Raw genomic sequence first — 24,024 nt, 5'->3', positions numbered from 1 at the left:
TGACATTCGCTCCGCGTGGGATTGTGAAAAGGACATCTCAGCCGGATCTCCTATACGGTACTGTCACTCGAAAAAAACATATGCTTAACTAAAGTGAGAGGAGTACTACTTCTCTCTCGCTCGGCGCCTATCCCAAGATGGCTGAACAATTTGCTAGAAACCGACGACACAGATTTTGAGTACTATACAGGTGTGAGATATCGATTGGTAAATATATTGAACTCGCTAGGTTGCCAATTAGCGCTTTTCTTTTTTTTTTTTTTTGCTTATGGCTTCTAATCAACGCTGCCTAACCGTTCTCAAAAATATAACTTTACGACCGGAAGAATGGCCTATGGAGTATTATTTTATGACGAGTTTCTGACATGCTTCTGGACCAAAGAAACAGCCAGAAGAAGAAACATTCTCGAGTTTTAGCGAAAAAAAAGGTACATTAATGTCAAGATAACAATACCGGGTAACGATATGTAAAAGCCTTGGTCATCTATCCAATTTCTAAGGAAAATGAGGATAGACAGCTTCCATATCGGAGAGCAGAATCTCCCTTCAAGTGGACAGGGCACGATATAGCTTCAATGGTACTTCTAAGGCAAGGACAAAGCTTTTCGTGCTTATATCTCCTTCTCAGTTGATATGCTCAATATGGAGAGACGTATTTGTCGAATTCTTCTCGCCGACGTTGGAAGCTTCGTTCCCAGTTGCTGCTGCGTGCTCTTCACTATCGATAAAAAGAAGGTCTATTTCCTCCAGGGATAACCTGCTAGTTTCAGGGAACCAAAAGTAGATGGCGGGGGCAATGGCAAAGTTCTGTTTTGTGTTAGGTATAGTACTTCATTGGAAATTGCACCAGGGGCGAGAAACTGACACAGGCCATAAAAACCAAGTATGTTTTCCATGTTATGTTAGCGATCATGGTAGGGGTGACCATAACAATAAGAAATACCTACAACATTGTGAGTGTTCTGTCATGCGCCCTGGATACTCATGACTTGCAAGCGTAGAACTTACCGAGGCCCAGTTCACGAAAACGGCCAACGAAATTCCCTTTGCTCTGGCTTTGAGCGGCAGAATTTCTGGAGCGTAGCACCAGGGGATCGCGTTTAGACTAGTACCGAAGAAGATCATATACTGTAAAGGGCTTTAGTTAATGATACTCATGTTCGATCCATGATTTCTTTACCGTGACGAAAAACGCAATACAGGCTTTCCCAGTAACAGCCTGCTTGTTTGTACCTTGGAAGGATAACAGAACTGAGATAGCAGCGAGGCTGAGCCCCATTCCTATGCTTCCTATAACTGCAAGGCGGTTAGTTACGAGAACAGAGCATGGCATCAGTGTATCTTACTCATGGGCCTTTTTCGGCCAATGCGATCAAGAAATAGTGCTGGGACCAAGGATCCTAAAGCAAATGCGAGGTTAATGCATCCACCAGCAATCAGTGCCATCTGCCTGGATAGTCCCACACTCTCTTCCAGAACGACTGCAATATAAAATACAACGACGTTGATACCGACCCACTGGGTGCGAGATCAGTTAATCGAACCAAAGACGTAATGTATATAAGAAAAAACAAAAACGAACCTGATTGAATGATAGTACCAAAAGTGCAAGACCGACTCGGCGACGAGTTTGAACTCGATCGTTCTTGAAAAGCCTGGACCAGTGGAAATCGACCTCGCTTTCATTTGCCAGTGCCCCCAGAATCTCCCTAGTTTCGTGTTGGACACTCTCATCTTCCGGTCCAACACCATATACTTGGCACATCACCTGCACAGCTTCGTCCACTCTTCCACGCTCAATAAGCCATCGAGGGGTTTCTGGTAGACCAAAGAGAACTATGGAAATGATAAATGCGGGTAAGATCTGGGCGGCAATTGGGAGCCGCCAAGCAATTGCACCACCGACAAAGTCCATTCCGAATGCAAAGAAGTATGCTACGGTTATACCGAGCGCAGTGAAGAGGACCTTTCCATGAGAGAAAAGACAATCAAAGTTAGAAATTGCCTCTCGTAGGACGACACGGAGATGCATACCTCTGTAGTTACCATACGACCTCGAACGGCTGCTTTGCACAACTCAGCTTGGCTTGTAGGACGTTAGAACCTGACAGCATTGGAAATGAGGTATACATACTACATAGGCACTGTGGCCGTGTCTATACCGACGCCTTGACCGGTTATAAGTATGACATGACATGAGGCACGATCTTCTCAGAGACTTACCAAGGCCTGCAACAATTCGTCCGACGATCATTTGCGGGACCTATTAGGTTCAGTTAGACTTGCCCAGTTCCACGGTGCTGATGGGGGGATAAAATACCCCGTAAGCAGATGTCTGAATTATGGCACCGATGCTCAATGTAATCATGGCAAGCCAAAGTGTCGGACGGCGACCAAGCCGGCCGCCAATAATGAAGGTGAGAACGCAGCCTGAAAGACATCCGAGATTGTAACTAGAGACTGAAACGGATTTGAGTCAGTTCAGGCAAGATGAAAGTCTGGAGGAAATATACCAATGAATCCAAGAAGACCATCAGAAGGGTGGTTGACAGTATTCAGAAAGTCTGGGTTAGAAATCAGGCCCCCAAAGACACCTTGATCGTATCCAAATCTGTTCAAGTGAGAAAAGGTATCTACAGTCCAGCAGAGCAATGGAGATCTCTACTTACAGGAAAAAAGCGTGCAGGCAGTTTGCAGTGATAGCTAATTGGGTGTGAAAACCCGGTTTAAACCAGGATGACTTATGAGGCATGTCGTTTTATAGTATGACTGTAAGAGGTTAATAGGAAAAGGTGATATTGCGGGATGTGCTTGCAACGCAAACTATAGCTTGCAGTTGACCGGATTTACATATAAAATATGCTGCAAAGGACGCATTGTCTCTACCCCATATCAAACCCAATCCTGGAGGCGCGGGGAAATCCGGGGTAGTAGTTGGCCTGGAAATCCAAATCTATTCTAGAGCAGCAGCTAGTTCTCATTGACATCACTAACGTAGAGTTTGTGATTGATCAAATCTCTGCTAATAAGGAAAACCTAATGCAGTCGCCTATTTCCAAGGTTAGATTGTCTCAATTGTCAACACGACCCGGCTATTGCCTGCCTCATGCATGTGACCGGTGTGAGAACCGTTGCGCGAATGAAGAGTTTCAACCAAGTGTTTTTCAGAAGTTAAAACATATAATTTATGGAATACATGCTATGAGAATAAAAAGATGCTATAGGTAGCAACCCAACACATCGTGGCGTAGTCAAATCTACAAGAATAAACCCCTGGAGCAGAGAGACCATTGAGATGTATTGATCGGGTCGGTGGTCAGAAAGTGTCCGAAGTCATAATCGGGCGAAGTCCTCCTGTGACCTATAGATAAGCTTCGTGTAGGTTCAGTTGCCAGACAAGTGTTTGCTGTGGTGAACTCTGATGACCATTCGCTACTCCAGAATTAACGGTTATATGAGAAATGGCGAACGGGTATAGCCGGAAATATTAGAACTTTGGAAAGTCGAAACTTTCAACATTTTTGGGACTACAACTTCTTGCATGATAAATGAATCAGTGGCAATTACAAACTCAAGCACAAACTCAATCTCTATGCCGGTGTAGGAGTAGTCGCCCGTATAGGGGGATTTATGTATCAAAATTTACGGCAATATCAGTTTCGGTTATTTGACCACGTTCCGTACCTGTCGCCAACAAATGCAAACATATCCCATAAGTCATGTTTTTACATTCGATAACGCACCATCAAGGACAGAATAAACCAGCCCCAGCGCTTTAGCCTATATGTCTGAACACCCAGTTCACAATGCCTGGAGAACCAGAAACCGCTTCGTTTTGAGGCGGGGAACTTAATATCATGGTTGAAGAAGGCAGTCGAATGAGGCTACTGTCTCTACTAACATACTTTTGTATTAGCACGATGGTCATGATATGACTGGTCAGGGCCCTATCTCTATTATTTCAAATCGGGGTACGTTATCCTTATCGAAAGCTGGTGATTATAAGCGCAATGAGCCTGTTTCCGGACCTGAGAGTTCCACACCTTTTTAACAATGCCGAGCATATATTGCTAAGCGCCGGGGCTATGCGGGCTGGACGAAAGAAGGAACAAGTCGGCTCATAGAGAATAGTGGATCGACCAACGAATATCAGTGAAGCAAGTCTGTTGATATACTTGAATCGCAATCCTAGTCTAAGACGACTTATTTCCAACCCGTCGACGCGTACTTTCGGCTCAATACAGGGGCTCAGATACCATCACCAGGATTAGGTCTGTACTGCACTGATTCGAGTGATCTCATGAAAGTGTCACTGACTGCGAGAGCAGGCACTTGGAAGGCAAGCCCAGATGCGGTAGAAAATGCCGTTTTCCATGCTATCAAATGCGGATATCGTCATATCGATACAGCCTTGGCCTACGACAATGAACGGTCCGTCGGATTGGGTATCAAGCGCGCTATTGATTCAGGATTGGTAAAGCGGGAGGATCTCTTCGTGACTACCAAACTGTGGGCCACATACGCGGGTCGAGTAAGCGAAGGCCTTGAGGTCAAGCGATTCAATGTCATGTATTCTATCAACCGAATACCTGGTAATTTAATAGCAGTAGCCATTTTGCAGGAGGCGTGGGGTTTGCGAGACATAGGGATTACTGTTTTATGGGTCGAAATCATGCTTCTTCGAGGCTGGAGATTAAGTCTCGGGTGAGGCTTCCATCATCTCAGCGTCTTTGATGGATAAACATGTAAGCGGATTACAGATATGATTTTTATTCTATAGAAAAGATGGTACCTAAGAATATTGTTGATACCACATGATTTGAATACAGTCTTTCAAATCGATGTCGTTATTCAGATCTAATGCTGTGGATTATTGGGCTTACCATGCATCTTGGAGCGGCCGGCTGAGTATGCATTGGACCGCGATTGGCGATTAGACCAGATGCGCCAGCAGACTATTTCGCAAGTATTACTTTCACGTTTACCTTACTGGGATGCTGACGAAGTAAACATATTCTATCTCGATGAAGACGCCGGGGACATTGTGATTTCTGTGTTGACCAATTCTATGACAAGTAGAAGTCCAAGGGTAACTCTATCCACTAGTGTTGGATATTAAATGGCACAGCAAAAAAAAAAAAAAAAAAAAAAAACGGAGATATTATCTCTTGTAGTTCAGAAAACAATACCACCCGTAAAACGCACATGTTTGCCAACTGACGGAATCAAAATCAATTCAAAATTCGGTCTAGGCCGGCAAACCCCCTATAGTTACAGTTTTCATGACTTGATACTCTGCTAAACCATATCTGCTTCCCTCGCGTCCGACCCCGGATTCTTTCACTCCTCCAAATGGCACTTCTGCAGCGCTGATCTTACCTGTATTCACACCCACCATTCCGACCTCCAAAGCCCTTGCTACCCGCCAAATGGTTTGCAAATTCTGGCTAAAGAAGTAACCAGCGAGACCAAATTCAGTGTTATTGGCGCTTTCGATCACTTCTTCGACCGTATCGAACATTCTGATCGCCGCCAGCGGGCCAAAGGTCTCCTCCCTTGTGACTATCATCTCTCCAGTGATTCCCGTCATCAATGCCGGCTCAATAAAGAATCCTGGGGATTTAGGAACTGTACCGCCCATAACTAAAGTGGCACCCTTGGCTAATGCATCCTCGATATGTGTCCTGACTTTCTGGACAGCGGCGTCATTCACCAGCGGACCATGGGTAACTTTTGGATCAAGGCCAGATCCGACAACAAACGATCGCATACGATCGGCTAGGCGCTGCGTGAATTTGTCATGGATACCGCGCTGAACGTACAGCAGATTTGCGCACACACAAGTTTGACCCGAGCCTCGGAATTTGCAGTTTACAGCGCCCTCGACTGCCACATCGATGTCTGCATCATCAAAGACAATGAAAGGTGCATTTCCACCTAGCTCCATTGAGAATCTCTTCATCGTGCGGATGGCCTGCTCCGAAATAATTTTGCCGACATTGGTCGATCCTGTGAAACTGACTTTGCGTATCGCTGGATGTGTATAAAGCTCCGCGGTTGCAGCTCGATCCGTAGACGGAACAATCTGAATAACACCCGGTGGGATGCCTGCTTGAAGAGCGAGATGCCCAAGTGCTGATGTACACAATGGGGTTTCTCGTGGTGGCTTAACAATGGCTGTGCATCCCGCCGCGATAGCCGGTCCCAGTTTGCGCGTGATCATCGCAATTGGGAAATTCCACGGCGCAATAATGGCACAGACTCCTACCGGTTGGCGAATGACGAAGTTTGCAGTAGCAGGATTTCTTGACGGAATAGTATCCCCATAAGATCGAATCGCCTCCTCTGCAAACCAATCAAGATAAGAAGCACCATATTCCACCTCCGCCGCAGCTTCGGCCAGAGTTTTGCCGTTCTCAAGAGTGAGGAGCTTACTGAGGCTCGATATATTCTGTCGTACTAAGGAGGCCCATTTTCTCAGCATTGTGGCTCGTTCGTACTCTGAAGTCCGGCCAAAAGTCGTGAAGGCATGTTGTGCATTTTCGATTGCCGCTAATATCTCGCCTCGCCCGACATCAGCTACATTAATGATTTCTTTGCCTGTTGCTGGGTTCGTGACCGCAAATTTTCTTTTCCCTTCAATCCACTCGCTCCCAATTAAGGCGAAAGGCTTGATAATGCTTTGATCCTGAAGAACCTCCGCGAGATTGGTTTGTGAAGGCATCATGTTAAAAGATTGTAGTATAGTTTATTCCCAATATAGTCAATGTCGCCGAGTATTTAGTTGACCAAAGAATTTTTGTAGTGAACCGCTTTCTTTTTGTTTGTCTCGGGCAAGTATTAATATTAATGGTCGTTTTCGAGCGCACTGTAGATCCGAAACCCAATCCAAGATATGTTGTACGCCATCATCGGCTATATAAAAGCTCGCATAACCGCCGTGCATGGAAAGTCGGTAATGGATATTTCTCAGCCTCGAGTCCCCCACTCACATGAACGCAGACACGCGCACATCACTGCAGATCCTCTTGGTTGAGATGAAGAGAGCATGCATATTTGTGGGTTTTAGGTGCTGAGAATTGAGAGAAGTGATATCTGGTAGCCGGCATGCGTTGCTCCCGCTGGCCGATCTTATGCCCATAGACCCAACCTTTGTACGTACACTTGAAGTTTCATAATATATAGAAACCACTCATCATGAGTGACCCATTGATAATTTAATTACTTCCAATTGCGAAGTGCTAGGAGCTGATAATATGACCATATAGCCGCTGAGTAATACTGATCGTTCCTGCGGGATTGATTCTCCGTCAAGGACGCCCGAGCTCATTTCTACGACTAGTGTACTTGCGTTCATGCTAGTCTGAGCTAGCAGAAATAAAGGCGTACGCAAAGATACTCTTCAAAGCGAAATACAGGGTTATGCTTATAAATTCTTCTCCCGTGTTTTGTTTCGATGTCATGAGAACTATCCTACCGACTGGAACCTGAGAACTACATACAAGTACTCGTTGACCCATGTGCCTGCATTCGCTCTTGTACCTGTTATGCCTGGGAACTACCCTCGGCTTCTTATATCATGACTCAATACACTTATCGTATCACCGACTTCACCTTACCACTATCAGAGCACATATGTCAATACCTAGCCAGTTTCTCCTCGGAAACGAGCTATAACGGATTTAAATCAACACTTCTTCAGAATGTTGAACTTTTTCAAACACAGCATGACAAAAGTCTTATCACCTACTGGTTCTATGTCGCTAGATTTATGTGCATCAAACGGGGGCGCTGCACGGAGGCGCAATGTGGACTCTGTTCGACAATCTGAGCTCAACAGCCTTGTTCCCCATATCGCGACCAGGATTCTGGCACCATCTCGGTGTGAGTAGATCTATTGTAGTCTGGTTCCATTCACCGCTGTCTGAGGGGGAAGAGATCCGTCTTGTCTGTGAGGTAGTCTCTGCTGGTAGAAGAATGGCAACTGTTAGAGCTACGATGGAGGACCGCAATGGCAGAATCTGCGCAAGCTGTGTCCATGAGAAATATTTTGTCCCAGATTCAAAAATTCGAGTTTGTGTCCGAGTTATCGATCAGGTGAAAATGACCGAATGCTGTAACGCAAATTGGGTTGTGATACCAGTACCTGATTATAGTCGAAACACATGCGCATTAAAAAAAAATGCATTTCAGTTGTGTCTTTCCGATTGTTCAAATTGGATTTTCATTCTGTAACTTATCCGGTTGTCAGTACGACTTTCAAAACTTGAAACTTTTCCAATTGTGCTCATGAGAAAACCGAGGAAGAATATAAATATTACGTCCCCAGTCCCGTATTTCCCCCTTTAACCGCTCAAGCTGGGTAGCTTGAGAGGTTATATATGTACGATTGCTGTGGTATGTGCTTCCAGATTACCTACCAGGCAAGCCATACCTGTGGCTCAATTTCCACATTCCTAGGTTGGCATTCATTATAACGCTGCTTTCAAAATTCAAAATAATGATCTTTAATACCCATTAGGCCATTAAGGTCTGAATGGTATGTGAGAATCGAGCATGAATACACGACATGACAAACAATATCTCGAAATTCCGCGTTGGACCCCAAAAGCCTCAACTCGAAATACACTAGGAGGACGACCAATAGCCTTAAGCGCACATTATAGTTTATAGTTTCCAGACGAGACCTGCATGCCCCCATCAACAGCGATATCTTGCCCTGTGACATAAGCGGAAGCATCGCTCAGCAAATATAACGACGCCATTTGGAGGTCTTCAGGTGTTCCGACACGTCCTAAGGGTGGGGCTTCGTGAAATACTTTAAGCAACTCTGGTCGATTAGCAGCAATGGAAAGGTTCATATCGGTCGCAATGTATCTACATTACTTTTAGCGAAGCTTACTCGATATACTTGATGGTGTGCTTACCCTGGAGAAATAGTGTTGACACGAATTCCATCAGAAGCTAACTCATGAGCCAAACTTCTTGCCAAAGAGAAAACAAAGCCTTTACTACCCGCATAGGCTGTAAGTTGATGACCAGGGCAAACATGTTGCCATGATTGTGAGCAGATCATGAGGACTGTTCCCTGAATACCATGTTGTTTCATGTTTTTAACTGCATGTTGCACTGCAAAGAATGTTCCTGTGTCCTGCTTTCTCTTAGTATTCTCTAACAACAAGACCCAGAAACGGGATACTTGCATTCACAGCCTGGAGCTTTTGAACGTCTTCCCATGTGTGGTCGAGGAATGGTTTGTCAACGCAAATTCCAGCTGCAGTGACTCTGTTCCGAAATAGTATGTTAGATTTACATAGTCTTTTATTGGAGAATATCTTAGCCTCACATTCCATGAATCTGGTGCACTTTCTCCAAAATCTTGCCGAATGTATTTTCGACTTCCGTCTTTTTGGTAAGGTCACAGCTTTGCAAATCAGCTCTATGATCCATTCTTCTCTTGTGCGATTATACAGAGTTAGATACCGGAAATACAAGAGCTTCTCTGGAGCAGTTCTTTTCCACTGCAGAAGCATTGGATCTGGTTCGGGTAGAACATCAGTAATCAATACAGTAGCACCGGCATCCAAGCACGTCTTAGTTAGCGCCATGCCAATGCCGCGACCACCACCTATAACAAAGTCAGAATTGTCACAGACAGCATTTTTTTTCATTGGGATTGTTCACCAGTGACTAGGATGACCCGCCCCTTTAGGCTTAGGCGATTCCCCAAAGAGGATGGCAGGTGTTCTCGATCTGGCATGATTTCTGTCAAATTCTAGTATTATCAAAGTGGCAACGAAGGGGAAACAAGCGTAATGAACTGTACACTGGGGTTATGGTAGGTCCTGTTTATATCTCAGGTTTTCCTGTATTAGGTCATATTAGTACGGGGTAACTGACCTAACGATCATTGAATATGCATAGGTACGTTGACTGGGAAGACCATGCCAAGAGCATCTGAGTGGGCCTCAATCCGGCTATACGAAGCCCTCGTGTGAATCTCGTACATGTCCCCACTCAAAGGACCCTCCGGTCTAATCACCCTCAAGGAACTAAGTGATTTAGTCACCTATGGGTAGAGTGATCAATTCATGGAAAGATATTCGAAGGCCGTACCCAAGGACATAAAATTGAGCCACGGTTTTCTTACGAGTGGGTTCAACTGTCTTTTCTCGGTGCGTATGACACCGTTAAATAATGATACACCTGCTTCGCATATGTCCCAGAGCCAGGATTATAACATGCGAAAGTGTTGTTTGGCAAAAAAGGATACACAGGATCAATGAAGATTTCCTGTATTGCTCGAACGAGGAATCTAGTTGACTGTTTTACCAGAAAATACACATTTTAAACCACCAATTTCAATTATTTTGAATTATTTCTGAGACTCCGGCAAATATTATTGACGTAAAGCATCAGAAAACTTCACATTTGTCAGATCATGTTGATTGTCCAGTGGAGATTACAATTTGAAAGGGTGTCCATTTCCCGAAGTGGTCAAATGAGTACGAAAAATGCCCGGCTATATGGACATGTTTATGGTTGTTTCTTTGAAATATTTCTAGCGATAGAAGAAGTCATCTTTTAATACAAAATTATGGCAGTAGAAGTGCGATTGGCCACAGTAGAGGAGATGGTAAACACCAACCGGAAGGAGGACAAATGCTAGTTGTATGTGTGGAGTACGATTTCATGTCCGATGTAAAGTTTGTAGTGTGTTTGTTTCGGTAGCCTTTCCTGGGCTGAAAGTTATTTGTATACTTGGTGAATTAGTCCGGATTCACATGTAATCTCTACCCCACGATATTAGTCATGTTTTGATACTTTATTTCATTGTTCTATTCTGTTGCCTTCTTCCATCTGCTGTCATTTGCTATCACGGCGTGGCGCGCCATTCCCAGGAAGGATCTCTGTAGGACGCTGGTGGGCTGCGTCAAAGAACATGGGTATGTTTTGAATGGAGCACATATCTTACGGTTTAGAATAAATTTCTCTATGAAAGACGGCTGTAGGTTTTCCCCTAATGACATAGCTGGAAAATGACGCAGGCGTGATGTCGTCGGTTATATTATTGTATAACCGGCCACTTAGTCAACCCCCGGATCGCCTAAATGTCTGAAGAGATGTATATTTGTGGCTTTGATCAATATCAAAGAACCATGGGATATATCTATCCAAACTTGGACAAGCAGTATTCATTTGACTGTGGCATTTCTAGTTGGATAAAACCGAGGAAAATGAATCGTGGTTTCCCCATGGGGCTTGAAAATGTAGCAGCGATTAATTGTTAGAGGTAAAACAAACGTTCGTGCTTATATTGGACATTCTTTTCTTTCTTGGAAGTAGACTTGAGGTTGAATCATGAGGAACCTACTGCATAATAAAGTCATTATTGTGACAGAAAGCTCATCAGACATTGGCAGAGCAATTGCGAGCCGGTGTGCACAGCAAGCGGCTATTGTGGTCCTTCATCATTCGGAAGCTCCACGAGATGAGATGGAATCCTTGGCGGTATACAATGAGCTTTGAATGGCATCATATCTGAATGGAATGCCCATGCCTCATTTCATATGCGGGATTGACCTCAACGCCGAGGGCGCGGCGCACATTCTAATCGATGAGGTTATCTCCACTTTCGGTCACATTGATATACTTGTTAATACAATCACAATCTGCAGATTTCCATCAGAGGAAATTATGGAGCAAGAGCAGGGCTTGGGCGAAAAAGGACTGAGCTTTACATCCGCATATCTTCTGAGTCAGATGGCAGCTTCTCAAATGACCCTTCAGGGTCAAGGAGGTAGTATCATCTCAATATCGCCAACCGCAGCGGCAAGTGGGTTCTTAAGCCTCAAGCATGATACGACGACCAGAAATGCACTGCTAGCAATTTCAGAGAAATTAGCTATCGAATTTGGCAAACACGGCATTCGACACAACTGCATCATACCGGCGGCCACCGAGTCAAGTATGATGACACATGGTCCAGCAACGAACGGGAGAAAGGAGTTTACGGAGAGTAGAGTACCACTGGGGAGGCTTGGACGGCCGGAGGATATAGCCAATGCAGTGCTCTTTCTTGCTAGAAATATGTCCGATTACATTACTGGACAACAAATTGTAGTTGACGGTTGTGTCTCGGTCAAGTACAACTTATGTATTGAGGTCGAATGAAAATCATCAGGATTATCAAACTATGTCAAATTTCGTACTTCGATCACTGGGTATTAATTTTTCTCCTGGCCTCTTGTACAAATAATTTTATTGACGGTATTTGCACATCCTAATGACCTTTTCTGAAGACATATCATCCCTACGGGTTTTGAGATAAATGTGGACCCCGTTGTGAAAGAGATCGGACTCTCCCCTTTTCACAATGCGCAACGTGATCGCAGCCGTTGCTAGTACTACATGATTGATACCTCGTTCTTTTCTTGTGCCCAAAGCTCATTATTAGCTACTTCCGAACTGTGAGCAGTACGGGAAGTAGAAAATAAGCACATGCGAGATGTAAAACTGGGTGTGTACTTTTGAGTCGTAGCTTGGTTAGAAATTACAACCAAAAAAGGCTAGAAATCGCAAATGATCCTATGATGGGCAGATCGTCAGTAGGAAGAAACATCACTGCATGATTAGTATTGCACACAGACATAAGGTTCTCGGTATCAATATAACCGCTGATCTAGCTTTTTCGAGACGTGGTTATTTCGTATTGGGCACGGCCGAGTCAATGAGAGCTGATTAGAAATCAACCAGAAGGTCAACGAGCGTAAGAATCCTTCGAAAGTGTGATTTAAGAAGCGAGTCTGCCTAGTGAAACTCGCGTTGCTGTCAGCAGAATCACCCGTCATGAATGGTAATCTCATGTCGTGCTTTCCCAATTCTCGTTGCAAAGCCCGTAATGCATGGATCAAAACTTGCGATGAAGACTCAGAACCAGTCCGAATCGCATACATTGACTGCGAGCCGGAGCCCCATGTACTTTCAAAAGGCGTCTTACTTTTGATTCACGGTTTCCCACAAACCTCTTACCAGTTTCGCCATGTCATACAGCCTTTTGCTGATGAGGGCTTCCGAGTGATTGCTCCGGACTACCGTGGAGCAGGACAGTCATCCCACCCGTCTCGAGATTTCCGGAAGTCAACGATGGCCCGTGATCTTTTTCTTCTCGTTCATGACAATCTTCTGCTGCATTCAAAAGTTCATTTGGTTGGTCATGACATCGGTGGCATGATAGCACATGCGTATGCCTCGCAGTACCCGGAGTACGTGGCAAGTATTGTCTGGGGGGAATGCCCGCTTCCAGGAACTTCCACCTACGATGAAAACTTGAAAATGCCAGAGCAGTTCCATTTCATGTTTCACCGTGCACCCGATGACCTAGCTCTTTATCTGGTCAGTGGAAAAGAGAGGGCCTACATCAAATATTTCCTTTCAAAACAAACTTGCAACGCCCAGGCTATATTACCTGCCGATCTAGAGTATTATACTTTGCAGTATTCGAAGCCTGGGGCTCTGCGATGTGCCTTTGAAGTCTATCAAGCTTTTGAAGAAGATTCCAGGGAGAATAAAGAGAACTTGCGAATTCAAGGCAAGTCTATGCTGCCTGTACTTGTTCTAAGTGGCGCAGAGAGCCGGCATGCTCTTGAAGCCAGCAGTATGGTGAATCAGGTATATGGAGGTTATATCCAGACAGAAAATATTGCATCCTCTGGTCACTATATTGCGGAGGAAAACCCAGAGGAGTTTTTACGAGCAGTGCTATGCTTTGTGAATAAGTACTCATTGCAGTAACGAATACCACTCGTCTAAATCTTCTAATTTGAAAGTCAATATACTATAGTGGTATTGCTCCTATAGTATAGCCTATGTATGAAAAGGGTTAGCTTTTTTAAAAGCGACAAAATCTTTCCTTAAAGTGAATTCACGACATATTCATGTCTGATATGTCGCATTAAAAAGGTATTGTCTGGAAAGTAAGCACTCGCTATATCTTGCTCTTCATTCATGTTAATGGGAGATTGTTTAGATTGACCTTAAGTCCATAGCTTGTTGATTACTCTAGCTTCATCACGATACGGAAGCATCTACTGTCTGTTCTAACCCTGTACAGCTATTCTATTCAGCAAATTGTGCTCCACAATAGGTGTAATCGGTGGTTACTAACGAATCATTAACTATGATGACGTCTTCTTACTCTGTAAATAATCTAAATCAATTGACAGAAGTGTGTCCGTTTGACTAAACAATACGGCCCGCATGCATTCCACCAGTTATCAGCATCTCAGCTCCCGTCATATAAGCACTTGCTTCACTCAAAAGGAAAACTGCAGCAGTCATTAGATCCGTACAGTCTCCCATCCTTTTCATCGGCGGCTGCTCGTTGAATGGTGTGCGCAAGGCCGGTCGGGCTTTCAGTAGAACGTCTGTAAGGTTCGTGCGCATGTAGCTAGGGATGATTTCATTAATGTAATTATCCACACTGGTTATTAGCGGAGATTCTTACCCAGGAGAAAGACAATTGACGCGCACATGGTGTTCTGCTAATTCGACACCGAGCTGCTTCGTCAACGACAGAACGGCACCTTTGCTCATACAGTAGTCACTGGTGAATTGGTCTTTGCTTGCTTGATGCGCAGCTATCGATGCAATCATTATAATTGAGCCCTTGGAGGATCTGCCTTCACCCTCTTTGCTGGGGTTTCGAATCATATGCTCGACGGCTAATTGCGCAGAGTAGTAGGTCCCAAGAGAATTTATCTCGAGGCATTTCTTAACCCCCTCGGGGCTTCTATCGAGAAAGCGTTGGTCAGGGCAGATCCCAGCGGCGGTGATTCTGATCTCATGATTAGCTCGAGATTCTATGAAAGAAGTAGAGTTAATCGAAGAGTTCTTACAGTCCATCAATCTGGCCAAAGTCTTTGACTATTGATTCAAAGGTTATCTTCAGTCTTTCATGATCCGTCACGTCCGATCTTTCAAATGAAAAAAAAAAAGGATATCAGCTTCAATGCTTTGCTTACTTACAAAAGAACATTCCACGCAAAATCAGGATCAACTTACTGGTAAAACTCAACGCGTGCGCATTTTTCTTTCAAGAGGGCATAATGCTCATGGGGATTCGGTGAAGCATCAACCAATGCCACACGACCCCCTGCCTCAGCAATCGCAAATGCCAATGCGAGGCCGATCCCACGGGCACCTCCAGTAATCACAACTACTTGCCCTCGCAGTGACAGACGCTCAAATATGCTTGTTGTGAGATAGGCATTCTCACCCATACTGCTTTTCTTAGAAGAACCCATGCTATTGATTTGCGGTCGATATTTCTTTGAACGGCTTGCTGAAGCGATGTTATAATTTTATATTTGTTGTTATTCCCGAGCAAATGGCTTTGTACATGCTCTCATATAGACGACTAGCTTAGGAAAATGAAATGGCATATAGCCGCATTTCTATCTTATCCCCGCTTTAGTGGCTATAAGATGAATAGCATAGCCGCTGGGCTTCATCTCCCTCTCCTCTTACTAGGTAGTAAGAGGAGAGATAGTATGAGGTCTGCCAGGGATTGGCAACATGTTCTTAGTGTTTATTGGTGAATCTTGAATAATGGCAAATTTCGAATGCCTGTTTACTGCTCCATAGTTATGTGATAGCATAGCAGCGTCTAATTGAAATCTACTGCGACGTTATGATACATTTCACCAAGTCTGCTGGGCGCGAACATAGCATGTCGAAGGCGGCTTTGGCTTCTGCGAGTGAGAAAGTATGTGAAATAAGCGGCCCGAGGTTCAAATTGCCGGATACCAGTAGATCGATCGCCGTCTGAAAGGTATTGGCGTACCGCCACACATTGATAATGTCAACCTCACGAACAGCCGCAAGACCCACATTCAGTACTTGGTGAGGAGCACCCATCCCTACAATCACTACCTTGCCTCGTGGAGCCATAGAATGAATGCTCAAGTTGGCACACACATCCACACCTGTACATTCGAAGGCGACATTAGCTGGTTTAAACAAAGGGTGTCGGCCCAAATTATCCTTAGCGATGCGAGTGGCAAAGTCTGTTTTCGTCTCGCCCTCCTTGGGAGATGTGGGTACGTCCACAATATAGTCCGCATAGCCGTGACGAATTGCGAACTCCAACCGGCTATGTTGCACATCCACCATTCCAATTGTAGATGCCCCCGAAATGCGTGCTATGATGGCACACAGCAGGCCAATCGGTCCAGCGCCCACGACAAGCACTGACTGACCCGCATGTAGACCCGCACGCCGAACTGCATGCAATGACACCGAAAGTGGTTCAATTAAGGCTGCTTCCTGATAGCTGATTGAATCGGGAAGATGGAACACAAAATTGGCCGGATGTTGGTATACAGACTGCAGAGAACCTTGGACGGGAGGATTTGCACTTGCGGATCCAGTAAATTTCAGTTTCGGGCAGAGGTTGTAAGTGCCATGTCGACATTCCTGACATGATCCACAGGGCCGCTGAGGCTCAAAGACCACACGATCTCCTGGTTTGAAAGATGTGACCGAGGATCCTACCTCTAGAATCTCGCCGGCTGCTTCATGGCCGAGAACAAGAGGTTGATCAACTACAAACATGCCATTCTTTCCATTCTCGTAGTAATGCATGTCAGTACCGCAGAGGCCTGTAGCACGCGGCGCTATGGAGACTTCATCCGGTTGTAAAGTAGGCGTTCTGATATGCTCGATACGGAGATCGCGGGCCCCATGCAGGACAGCAGCTGTATGGGTCGTGGTGGACGACATATTTGGAAAGAAATGAAGAGCCACACGGAAGATGCTTTGATTAAAGGTATTGTGGAGGAGAGGTAAGAGCAGAGGGTTCTTTGTTCTTTATAGATCTGATTTGTTCCCCAGCATAACCATCATCTCGACGCCCAGATTCTTCCTCCCGACAATGTGGCAGCTATAGCCTTTATGATAGCGAAAAAGGGAGGAATATTGAGTAAGACTATGTCATTCACAAAGCCGGTCATCTACATGGCCTATACACCAAATATGTAGTTTGTAAACTATCAAAGGAACTAGGAGTTTCTCCTGGGCAACTTCGTGGATAGGATACATTGACGAAATTTGAATCAGACTAACGCACAAGAAATTTGCAAACTCTTAGTATATCATAGGGAAGCAGAGTAAGGTACCGCAAAGATTTACTGTTGAGCAAATGCTTTGGGAACGAAATTAGCCCATGGCGCTGCGTAAGCCATCGCCACAGCGACACCTCCCATGAAGCAGGCCTTCACCACGCGAATAGCCGGATGATCAGGCAGGGTTCCAGTACCACCTAGTAGATCAAAGTCCTTCCAAACCGGCCAGTAAAGTTGTCGCCAGAACTTCCATGTGTTGTCGTGATAGTTGGTGGTGTTGCGACCCGAGCCATCGAGATTCCAGTTCGTGCAGCCAGAGCTCCACACCATGCTCTTGAGCTTTGACTGAGTAAAGCTTGCATCGCGATTTTCGGCTGATTCTTTGACCTCAAGAACGTCAAAATGGTGGTTCACCACCGGGTTAATCAAGGATTTGATGATATACTCCGCTTGGGTTTCGTTGGCGTAGATGACTGAGTTGTGTGCCGGGAACGCGTTGGGACCAAAAACAATGCCAAAATTGGGGAAGCCAGAGACAAATGTAGCCTTGTACGCCTGGGCACCGCGGGTTTGTTTCCAGTGTTCGTTGATCGTCTGGCCGTTGGTACCACGAACCACAATCGGCGAAAGAAACTCTTGGATTTTGAAACCAGTGCTTAAAACGACTGCGTCGACGTCAATTTCACGTTTGTCCGTGCGTAGGCCATGCTCGTGGAACTCAAGCACTTTCTCTGCGGAGAGTTCGACATGAGGCGCATGCAGTGATTCCAGATAGCCTGGGTCAAAAATACGGCGCTTACATCCCAATGGAAAACTGGGGATGAGAATGTCATGGTATTTGGCAGGTGCCGTACTTTTCATATATTGTCGGGCTTGTTCAGTGGCCTCAGCACGGGCTCGTTCAGCCCGTGACGAGTTTGTAGTATAGAGATAGTGCAGGCTATCAGTGGACTTCCATAGAGAGAAGCGATACAGACGGCCCCAGAAAGGCACATGACGGAAACACCACTTTTGGAAAGCAGTGAACTCCTTGTTAGGACGCTCGTTAATCCATTGTGCCGATCGTTGGAATTGGTATACTTTGGCAGCATTCTCGACCACGTATGGCATCAGCTGGGCAGCAGAGCAACCGTTACCAACAACAGCCACGTTCTTTCCCTTCATGTTGTATCGATGATCCCATCTGGCAGAGTGGAAAATATTTCCGTCGAAGTTTTCAAGCCCAGGAATATCGCAATCCTTTGGGATAGACATTGTTCCGACACAGGAAACCAGCATCTCCGCCTCTTTGTCGAAGGTGAGGCCGGTGTCGAGATCATGGAGAGTTACGCGCCACACGCGTTTGGCCGTATCCCAAACGGCCTCGACAACCTCGACACGAAGCTGGACATGGGGGCGCACTCCAAACTTGTCCACAGTATCATTGAGGTATTGTAAGATCTCCTCCTGTTCCGCAAATCTCTTAGACCAATCCGGATTCAGGTTGAAAGAAAAAGAATACAGATGGGAATCAACGTCACAGCCCACGCCTGGGTAGGTATTCAGATACCACGTTCCGCCAATCTCTTTTTCACGTTCGTAGATAGTAAAATTCTCGAATCCCCATTCAGAGCGAAGTTTGGAAGCAAGAGCGATTCCTCCGGTGCCGCATCCAATAATGATCAACCGCGGGTCCTGCTTGGGAGACATATTGCAAACACGGGGTTATGTTTCTGCAATTTTTGAGGAGTGAGGAGTATGATATTGAAGAGAAGAGATAATCATTGATCGTAATTTCAAGGAAATCGAAGACTCGTCAGTGGAAGGCTGGGAGCTTTAAGTTGACTACATGGTATAGTCACGGAGCGTAGTACAGCCTCCGCGAGCCAGCAATGTGTAAATAGACCGGCTATATGATATTCCCCACAGGGCATATAACCGGCAAACGCACTTGCCCAGTTGGGTGGCATCATGGAACTATATGAATCACTTGAACAGTGCTTCGCAGGTCTCCCTAGGCGACATCATTCTGCTGAAACAACTTTCCCTGAAACGAAGTAGCAGAAGGCAAATACATTATTTCATAAACACAGAAGTAAAAGAAGCTGAAAACGGCAATATCTATGTCTCTATAGATATATCCCTAACACGCCACCCCCGAAAGTGAAATGCTCTCAGCCATTCCAATTTCACAAGCTACCACCATGCGTGACGACGAAAGTGCAGTGCGCGACATTCGCAAACTTGTTATCGACTGTTGCCGGCAGAATGGTGGTGGTCATGGAGGATCAGCCATTGGCATGGCCCCTTTGGGAGTTGCTTTGTGGAAGCACGAGATGCGATACAACCCCCATAATCCTAACTGGTTTGACCGGGATCGTTTCGTCCTTTCAAACGGCCACGCAGCTATCTTCCTGTACACAATGCTTCACGTCAGTGGCTATCCGCATATGACTTTGGATGAATTGAAATTGTACGCCAGCGCCAAAAAAGTGGATCTCGCAACCGGAAAATGGCAGGAGACTATCTGCCACGGTCATCCTGAAATCGAGATTCCTGGCGTTGAAGTAACTACCGGTCCTCTGGGACAAGGAATCGCAAATGCTGTCGGTTTGGCATTTGCTTCTAAAAGCCTCGCAGGGCAGTTCAATCGCCCAGGTCATGAAATCATTCAATCGCGCATCTACTGCTCCACTGGAGATGGCTGTCTTCAGGAAGGCATAGCCCAAGAGGCCATGGCTATTGCAGGCCATTTGCAATTGGATAATCTAGTTCTTTGCTATGACAACAATGGAGTTACGTGTGACGGTCCCCTTGACTGGATCGTTTCTGAAAAGATAAACGACAAAATGACCGCTTTGGGCTGGCATGTCATCGATGTCTTTACGGGAGACACTTCAGTCTCCGATATTGTTGCTGCCCTGCAGCTCGCAAAGGCTGGAATTAAGAAACCAGTCTTTCTGAATATCCGCACCACTATCGGCTACGGCACATCGACAGCAGGTACGGCCAAATCGCATCATGGTACGTATTCGGATGCGGATGCGCAACTATATTCGTGGAGTGAGCAGCAGCCTTCGCATCAACTTTCCGACGGCGTGAAAAAATACATGGGAACCAGCGCCGCAAACGGGCAGCTGCAGGAGGATGACTGGCATGCAAGACTGGAAATATATTGTAAGGGGTTCCCTCATGAAGGCAAGCTGCTTCTTGACCGTATCTCTGGCACGACACATGTATCTCAAGTGCTTGAGGATTTGCAGCTACCGAAGGAGCCCAAACCAACCCGAGAATTGAATGGCCTGGTATTCAACCATTTACTGGACAACCTTCCCCAGATAATGGCTGGTGGTGCAGATCTGTGGAACTCGAACCAGCTTGGGGATCAATCTCACCGCATCTACGATTCAAAGCACCCCCAGGGGCAAGTCGTTCGCTATGGTATCCGTGAACATGCCATGGCCGCAATTTCCAATGGGCTTGCTGCATATTCGCCGCGAGCTTTCATCCCTATCACCGCCACCTTCTTCATGTTCTACCTTTATGCCGCACCAGCTGTTCGTATGGGTGCGTTGAGCCACCTTCCGGTCATTCATATCGCAACGCACGATAGCATCGGTGAAGGTCAGAACGGACCAACCCATCAGCCAGTTGAAGTTGACTCACTCTACCGCGCAATGCCCAACCTATTCTATATTCGTCCGTGCGATGCTGTGGAGGTACTAGGAGCCTGGAAGATTGCCCTTTCTTCGACCACAAGGCCAACGATCATTTCCCTGGCCCGAGACAAGCCAGAATATGTGGTCCGGAATACCAGTCGCGAGAGTATCTTACGGGGAGGGTATACTGTTGTTGAGCATACAGATGCTGAAGTCACGCTGATTTCTTGTGGCTCAGAACTCCAATTTGCAGTCGCTGCTGCGGATCAATTGACAGAAGAAGGGGTCCCGACTCGCGTTGTTAGCATGCCGTGCATGGAGCTCTTTGAAGAACAGAGCGCTAGCTATAAACTTTCGGTTCTGTCCGCCAGCCAGCATATAATCTCTGTCGAGGCGTATGTTTCCACGATGTGGGCTCGTTATTGCACTGCCTCAATTGCCATGGACTCTTTTGGATACTCTGGACTTGGACGGGAGAATTTCATCCGTTTCGGCCTCGACCCAGCTGGTATCGTACGTAAGGTCTACGCGCATGTTGCAGCAAGAAAGGCATCCGGCGATAGACTTCTTCGTTGGGAGTTATTGAAATAGGTTGCGCTGGTCTGAAGCCCGGTGCATCTCCTTCGTTTTGGAAGAAAGAGGGTTATGATATGCGATGGGATGGAAGATATGAGAGATGAGAGATGACGGACATGGAGGATCACTTGAAGATAGAAGAAGGCCTTCTTCTAGATTGAGCAGAGATAACTGCGGCGCAGTGCAAACTTATGTTAAATATTTTCCTTGTCCTGTTCTCTCAAGCTCAATCCCTTCTTGAGTTCGAATTGAGTGTCAATTGTTAAGTTCCACTATTCAATAGTGTATTACACCAATACGTAGTGTATGTATGACAGAAGAGATCCTATTAGAAATCCAAAATCACCGTCAATTTGAAACCAGGTCCATAGATACATTCCGTGTCGAAAGATTTTCACTACTTCGACACCAGAATCCGCAAGGACAGATAGCTCTACAAATATATATTACTTATAGCGCATAATTTGATTGTGTAGTACCTTTTATTGAATAGTACATTACAAGTATTGCACTTGCACAAAGTATTTCTTTGATTTGAATATTACTTCACGGGCCATTCGAAACGATAATACCACTCTGAATCATATCTGGAAATATGTATATTTCGTACCCCTATGCGCGGTATGTACCGCGCATAACCACCACCTGGTGATCAATCTAAGGTTGGGCAACCTTACATTCAGAGTGGTATTTATCGTTTCGAATGGCCCGTGAAGTAATATTCAATTCGAAGAAATACTGTGGTATAAATCATGGATACGCGCGGTAGTATTTACGTGATTTAGTAATTTCTCCCTCATTATTGAGTTGACAAAAGACTTCCAAGCTGTATTCATGGGAGCGAGACTGACGAATTTGATTTTGCTTACTAGCGTAGGGCTATTGTGCGTCTAGTCCGAGAACTTTCATATGCAAGTTCGACCAAATGAATAGCCCGTCGACCATCTTCACCGCTAACTGGAACCTCCCCATTGCCACTTAGAGCGTGAACAAACCTTCGGTAGAACTCAGTGTAGGTCGGAGGATCCACGGTCGGAATAGTCTTCTTAGTGAAGGTAGTAGGATCAAATCCCTGAACGCTCGTTAAAGTAGCTTGGATATACGTTATCAGATTTATCTTCACCAAATGGAATCGGGAACGGATCATGAAGTTACCGTATCGCTCACTAGGCTCATGACCGAAAGTGCTCTCAGAGGGCATAATACCAGTCTTCAACTGGTCTTCTTGGATATCCAAGTGAAACTAGCGGGCGCGTGAGCTTGTGACATTCGACTCTCCAATTGGTTGAGGAGGCTTACCTTCTTGAAGCTGCCAGTGGTACCACGCACCCAGAAACGTAACTACTCATCTTCCGGACTAACAACAGTTCCTTTGGCAGTGACTTTCATGCCGTTGGTGTAGTGTAGCAGGACCGTGAAGGAGTCTTCAAATCCAGAAGTGTTCGGTTCTCGATCTGAACCAATGAAGCCGGTGACTTCACTAGGCAGGCCGAAGAGCTGGATCGCTTGATCTAGAAGATGAACCCCAAGATCATATACGCCAGACGCACCAGTCATTGCTTTGCCCCTCCATTTGTGAGCATCCGGAGCCGGTGGATTGGGAAAATGGTAATCAAAATGCGTTTCAAATTCAGTTATTCGTCCCAGCGAGCCATTCTCAATGAGTTTTGCCAGAGTCACAAAATCGGCATCCCAGCGTCGGTCTGTAATGGAGACTTGTATCAGACCAGCTGGTTTCTGGGGACGGGGTCAATTATGATCATACTGTGATATACTGAAAGAAGTGTTTTGTGTTCCTTTGCCAATGCAATCAAAACGTCTGCCTCCAGGCTTGTAGGAGTGAATGGCTTCTCACACACAACTATACACAATGAGAATTCTTTTTGATCATAAGCACATAAATGTACTTACCATGCTTTCCAGCTTGTATGGCCAGTTTTGACAGTGCGAAATGCGAGTCAGGTGCGGTAGTAATGATCACAACTTCGACCGCAGGGTCCTTCATCATATCCCCAGCGGTTCGGTATGACTTGACGCCCGGGTGGCCGACCTCAGCGTCATCGTCGGGCCTTGGAGTACGTTGCACGATCGCGTATAGCTTCAGTTCAGGGACCTGAGTAATGAATGGGATATGGAATATCTTCGCACTGAAGCCGTAGCCAACAATTCCAACATTCCAACAGTTGGGCGGCATGGTCTGTAGAAATATAAGCTGACGTGGGGATTGCAGCAAGGTCGGAGATACTGTAATTTATGCGAAAGAACGGTTCAGACCTTGGAGCTTTTTGACAGTTGGAGGTTTGCGTGGGAGACAGGCTCGGAGGAGAATAAGATGGACTTTGGCTGCAGATTGGCGAAATTACCACGCTGAGGTGTACTTCAGACTGCCTCAATCGTTTTATGTTAGCATGTTCAAGATAGGATCTCGGCAATATGAAAATATAAGCATAATCGAACACATTATGTACAAGACATTTACTTAATTTAAAGTCCTTTTAACTGGTTACTGCGCCCGCCTTGAAACCTTGAAAGCACCCGGCTTCCGTATTAAATAGGACTATTCCAGCAGTCCTTGAATAACAGAACGATGAATCAGGCGTTGATAGTGCCTGCTTCATCTCTACTTTCCGGGGCAATCGACAGGTCCGCGCAAGATTTTGGATGCGCTGGTGCAAAGGCGAATGCGG

At 45.6% G+C, this 24,024-nt stretch overlaps 10 protein-coding genes across 10 annotated transcripts; 3 read left to right on the top strand and 7 right to left on the bottom strand.

Annotated features, from left to right (window-relative positions):
• Positions 1 to 624: 624 nt before the first annotated feature.
• BDV38DRAFT_276885 (MFS sugar transporter) lies at positions 625 to 2,752 on the bottom strand (the record flags this gene model as incomplete). The annotated part of the gene is made up of 12 exons (XM_032058354.1): positions 625 to 807; positions 866 to 943; positions 1,009 to 1,128; positions 1,181 to 1,296; positions 1,347 to 1,518; positions 1,583 to 1,966; positions 2,035 to 2,086; positions 2,135 to 2,168; positions 2,224 to 2,263; positions 2,321 to 2,460; positions 2,514 to 2,611; positions 2,670 to 2,752. The coding sequence occupies 12 exons, from the start codon at positions 2,750 to 2,752 to the stop codon at positions 625 to 627; spliced, it is 1,500 nt and encodes a 499-aa protein (XP_031919878.1).
• Positions 2,753 to 5,248: 2,496 nt separating this feature from the next.
• On the bottom strand, positions 5,249 to 6,724 carry BDV38DRAFT_289656 (NAD-dependent succinate-semialdehyde dehydrogenase; the record flags this gene model as incomplete). Its single annotated transcript, XM_032061302.1, has 2 exons — positions 5,249 to 6,430; positions 6,461 to 6,724. The coding sequence occupies 2 exons, from the start codon at positions 6,722 to 6,724 to the stop codon at positions 5,249 to 5,251; spliced, it is 1,446 nt and encodes a 481-aa protein (XP_031919877.1).
• A 1,936-nt stretch (positions 6,725 to 8,660) lies between these two features.
• Positions 8,661 to 9,760, bottom strand: BDV38DRAFT_276883 (SDR family NAD(P)-dependent oxidoreductase; the record flags this gene model as incomplete). Its single annotated transcript, XM_032058353.1, has 6 exons — positions 8,661 to 8,877; positions 8,928 to 9,151; positions 9,210 to 9,285; positions 9,347 to 9,424; positions 9,484 to 9,628; positions 9,685 to 9,760. 6 exons carry the CDS (start codon positions 9,758 to 9,760, stop codon positions 8,661 to 8,663), a joined length of 816 nt encoding a protein of 271 aa, XP_031919876.1.
• Positions 9,761 to 11,361: 1,601 nt separating this feature from the next.
• BDV38DRAFT_266949 (SDR family NAD(P)-dependent oxidoreductase) lies at positions 11,362 to 12,174 on the top strand (the record flags this gene model as incomplete). Its single annotated transcript, XM_032056502.1, has 3 exons — positions 11,362 to 11,511; positions 11,596 to 11,655; positions 11,692 to 12,174. 3 exons carry the CDS (start codon positions 11,362 to 11,364, stop codon positions 12,172 to 12,174), a joined length of 693 nt encoding a protein of 230 aa, XP_031919875.1.
• A 690-nt stretch (positions 12,175 to 12,864) lies between these two features.
• Positions 12,865 to 13,917, top strand: BDV38DRAFT_289654 (alpha/beta fold hydrolase; the record flags this gene model as incomplete). The annotated part of the gene is made up of 1 exon (XM_032061301.1): positions 12,865 to 13,917. One exon carries the CDS (start codon positions 12,865 to 12,867, stop codon positions 13,792 to 13,794), a length of 930 nt encoding a protein of 309 aa, XP_031919874.1. The 3' UTR covers positions 13,795 to 13,917.
• A 324-nt stretch (positions 13,918 to 14,241) lies between these two features.
• BDV38DRAFT_276880 (uncharacterized protein) lies at positions 14,242 to 15,281 on the bottom strand (the record flags this gene model as incomplete). The annotated part of the gene is made up of 3 exons (XM_032058352.1): positions 14,242 to 14,449; positions 14,507 to 14,836; positions 15,064 to 15,281. The coding sequence occupies 3 exons, from the start codon at positions 15,279 to 15,281 to the stop codon at positions 14,242 to 14,244; spliced, it is 756 nt and encodes a 251-aa protein (XP_031919873.1).
• Positions 15,282 to 15,678: 397 nt separating this feature from the next.
• On the bottom strand, positions 15,679 to 16,782 carry BDV38DRAFT_266946 (NAD(P)-dependent alcohol dehydrogenase; the record flags this gene model as incomplete). The annotated part of the gene is made up of 1 exon (XM_032056501.1): positions 15,679 to 16,782. The coding sequence occupies one exon, from the start codon at positions 16,780 to 16,782 to the stop codon at positions 15,679 to 15,681; it is 1,104 nt and encodes a 367-aa protein (XP_031919872.1).
• A 404-nt stretch (positions 16,783 to 17,186) lies between these two features.
• Positions 17,187 to 18,812, bottom strand: BDV38DRAFT_276878 (flavin-containing monooxygenase; the record flags this gene model as incomplete). The annotated part of the gene is made up of 1 exon (XM_032058351.1): positions 17,187 to 18,812. The coding sequence occupies one exon, from the start codon at positions 18,810 to 18,812 to the stop codon at positions 17,187 to 17,189; it is 1,626 nt and encodes a 541-aa protein (XP_031919871.1).
• Positions 18,813 to 19,306: 494 nt separating this feature from the next.
• BDV38DRAFT_276877 (Transketolase, thiamine diphosphate binding domain-containing protein) lies at positions 19,307 to 21,352 on the top strand (the record flags this gene model as incomplete). Its single annotated transcript, XM_032058350.1, has 1 exon — positions 19,307 to 21,352. One exon carries the CDS (start codon positions 19,307 to 19,309, stop codon positions 21,350 to 21,352), a length of 2,046 nt encoding a protein of 681 aa, XP_031919870.1.
• Positions 21,353 to 22,205: 853 nt separating this feature from the next.
• BDV38DRAFT_266943 (uncharacterized protein) lies at positions 22,206 to 23,531 on the bottom strand (the record flags this gene model as incomplete). Its single annotated transcript, XM_032056500.1, has 6 exons — positions 22,206 to 22,429; positions 22,493 to 22,580; positions 22,637 to 22,646; positions 22,683 to 23,040; positions 23,103 to 23,198; positions 23,249 to 23,531. 6 exons carry the CDS (start codon positions 23,529 to 23,531, stop codon positions 22,206 to 22,208), a joined length of 1,059 nt encoding a protein of 352 aa, XP_031919869.1.
• Positions 23,532 to 24,024: the final 493 nt, after the last annotated feature.

This window comes from Aspergillus pseudotamarii (assembly GCF_009193445.1).
Source record: "Aspergillus pseudotamarii strain CBS 117625 unplaced genomic scaffold BDV38scaffold_1, whole genome shotgun sequence".
Classification (NCBI taxonomy): Eukaryota; Fungi; Ascomycota; class Eurotiomycetes; order Eurotiales; family Aspergillaceae; genus Aspergillus; species Aspergillus pseudotamarii.
This window is presented reverse-complemented; position numbering and strand designations above follow the sequence as displayed.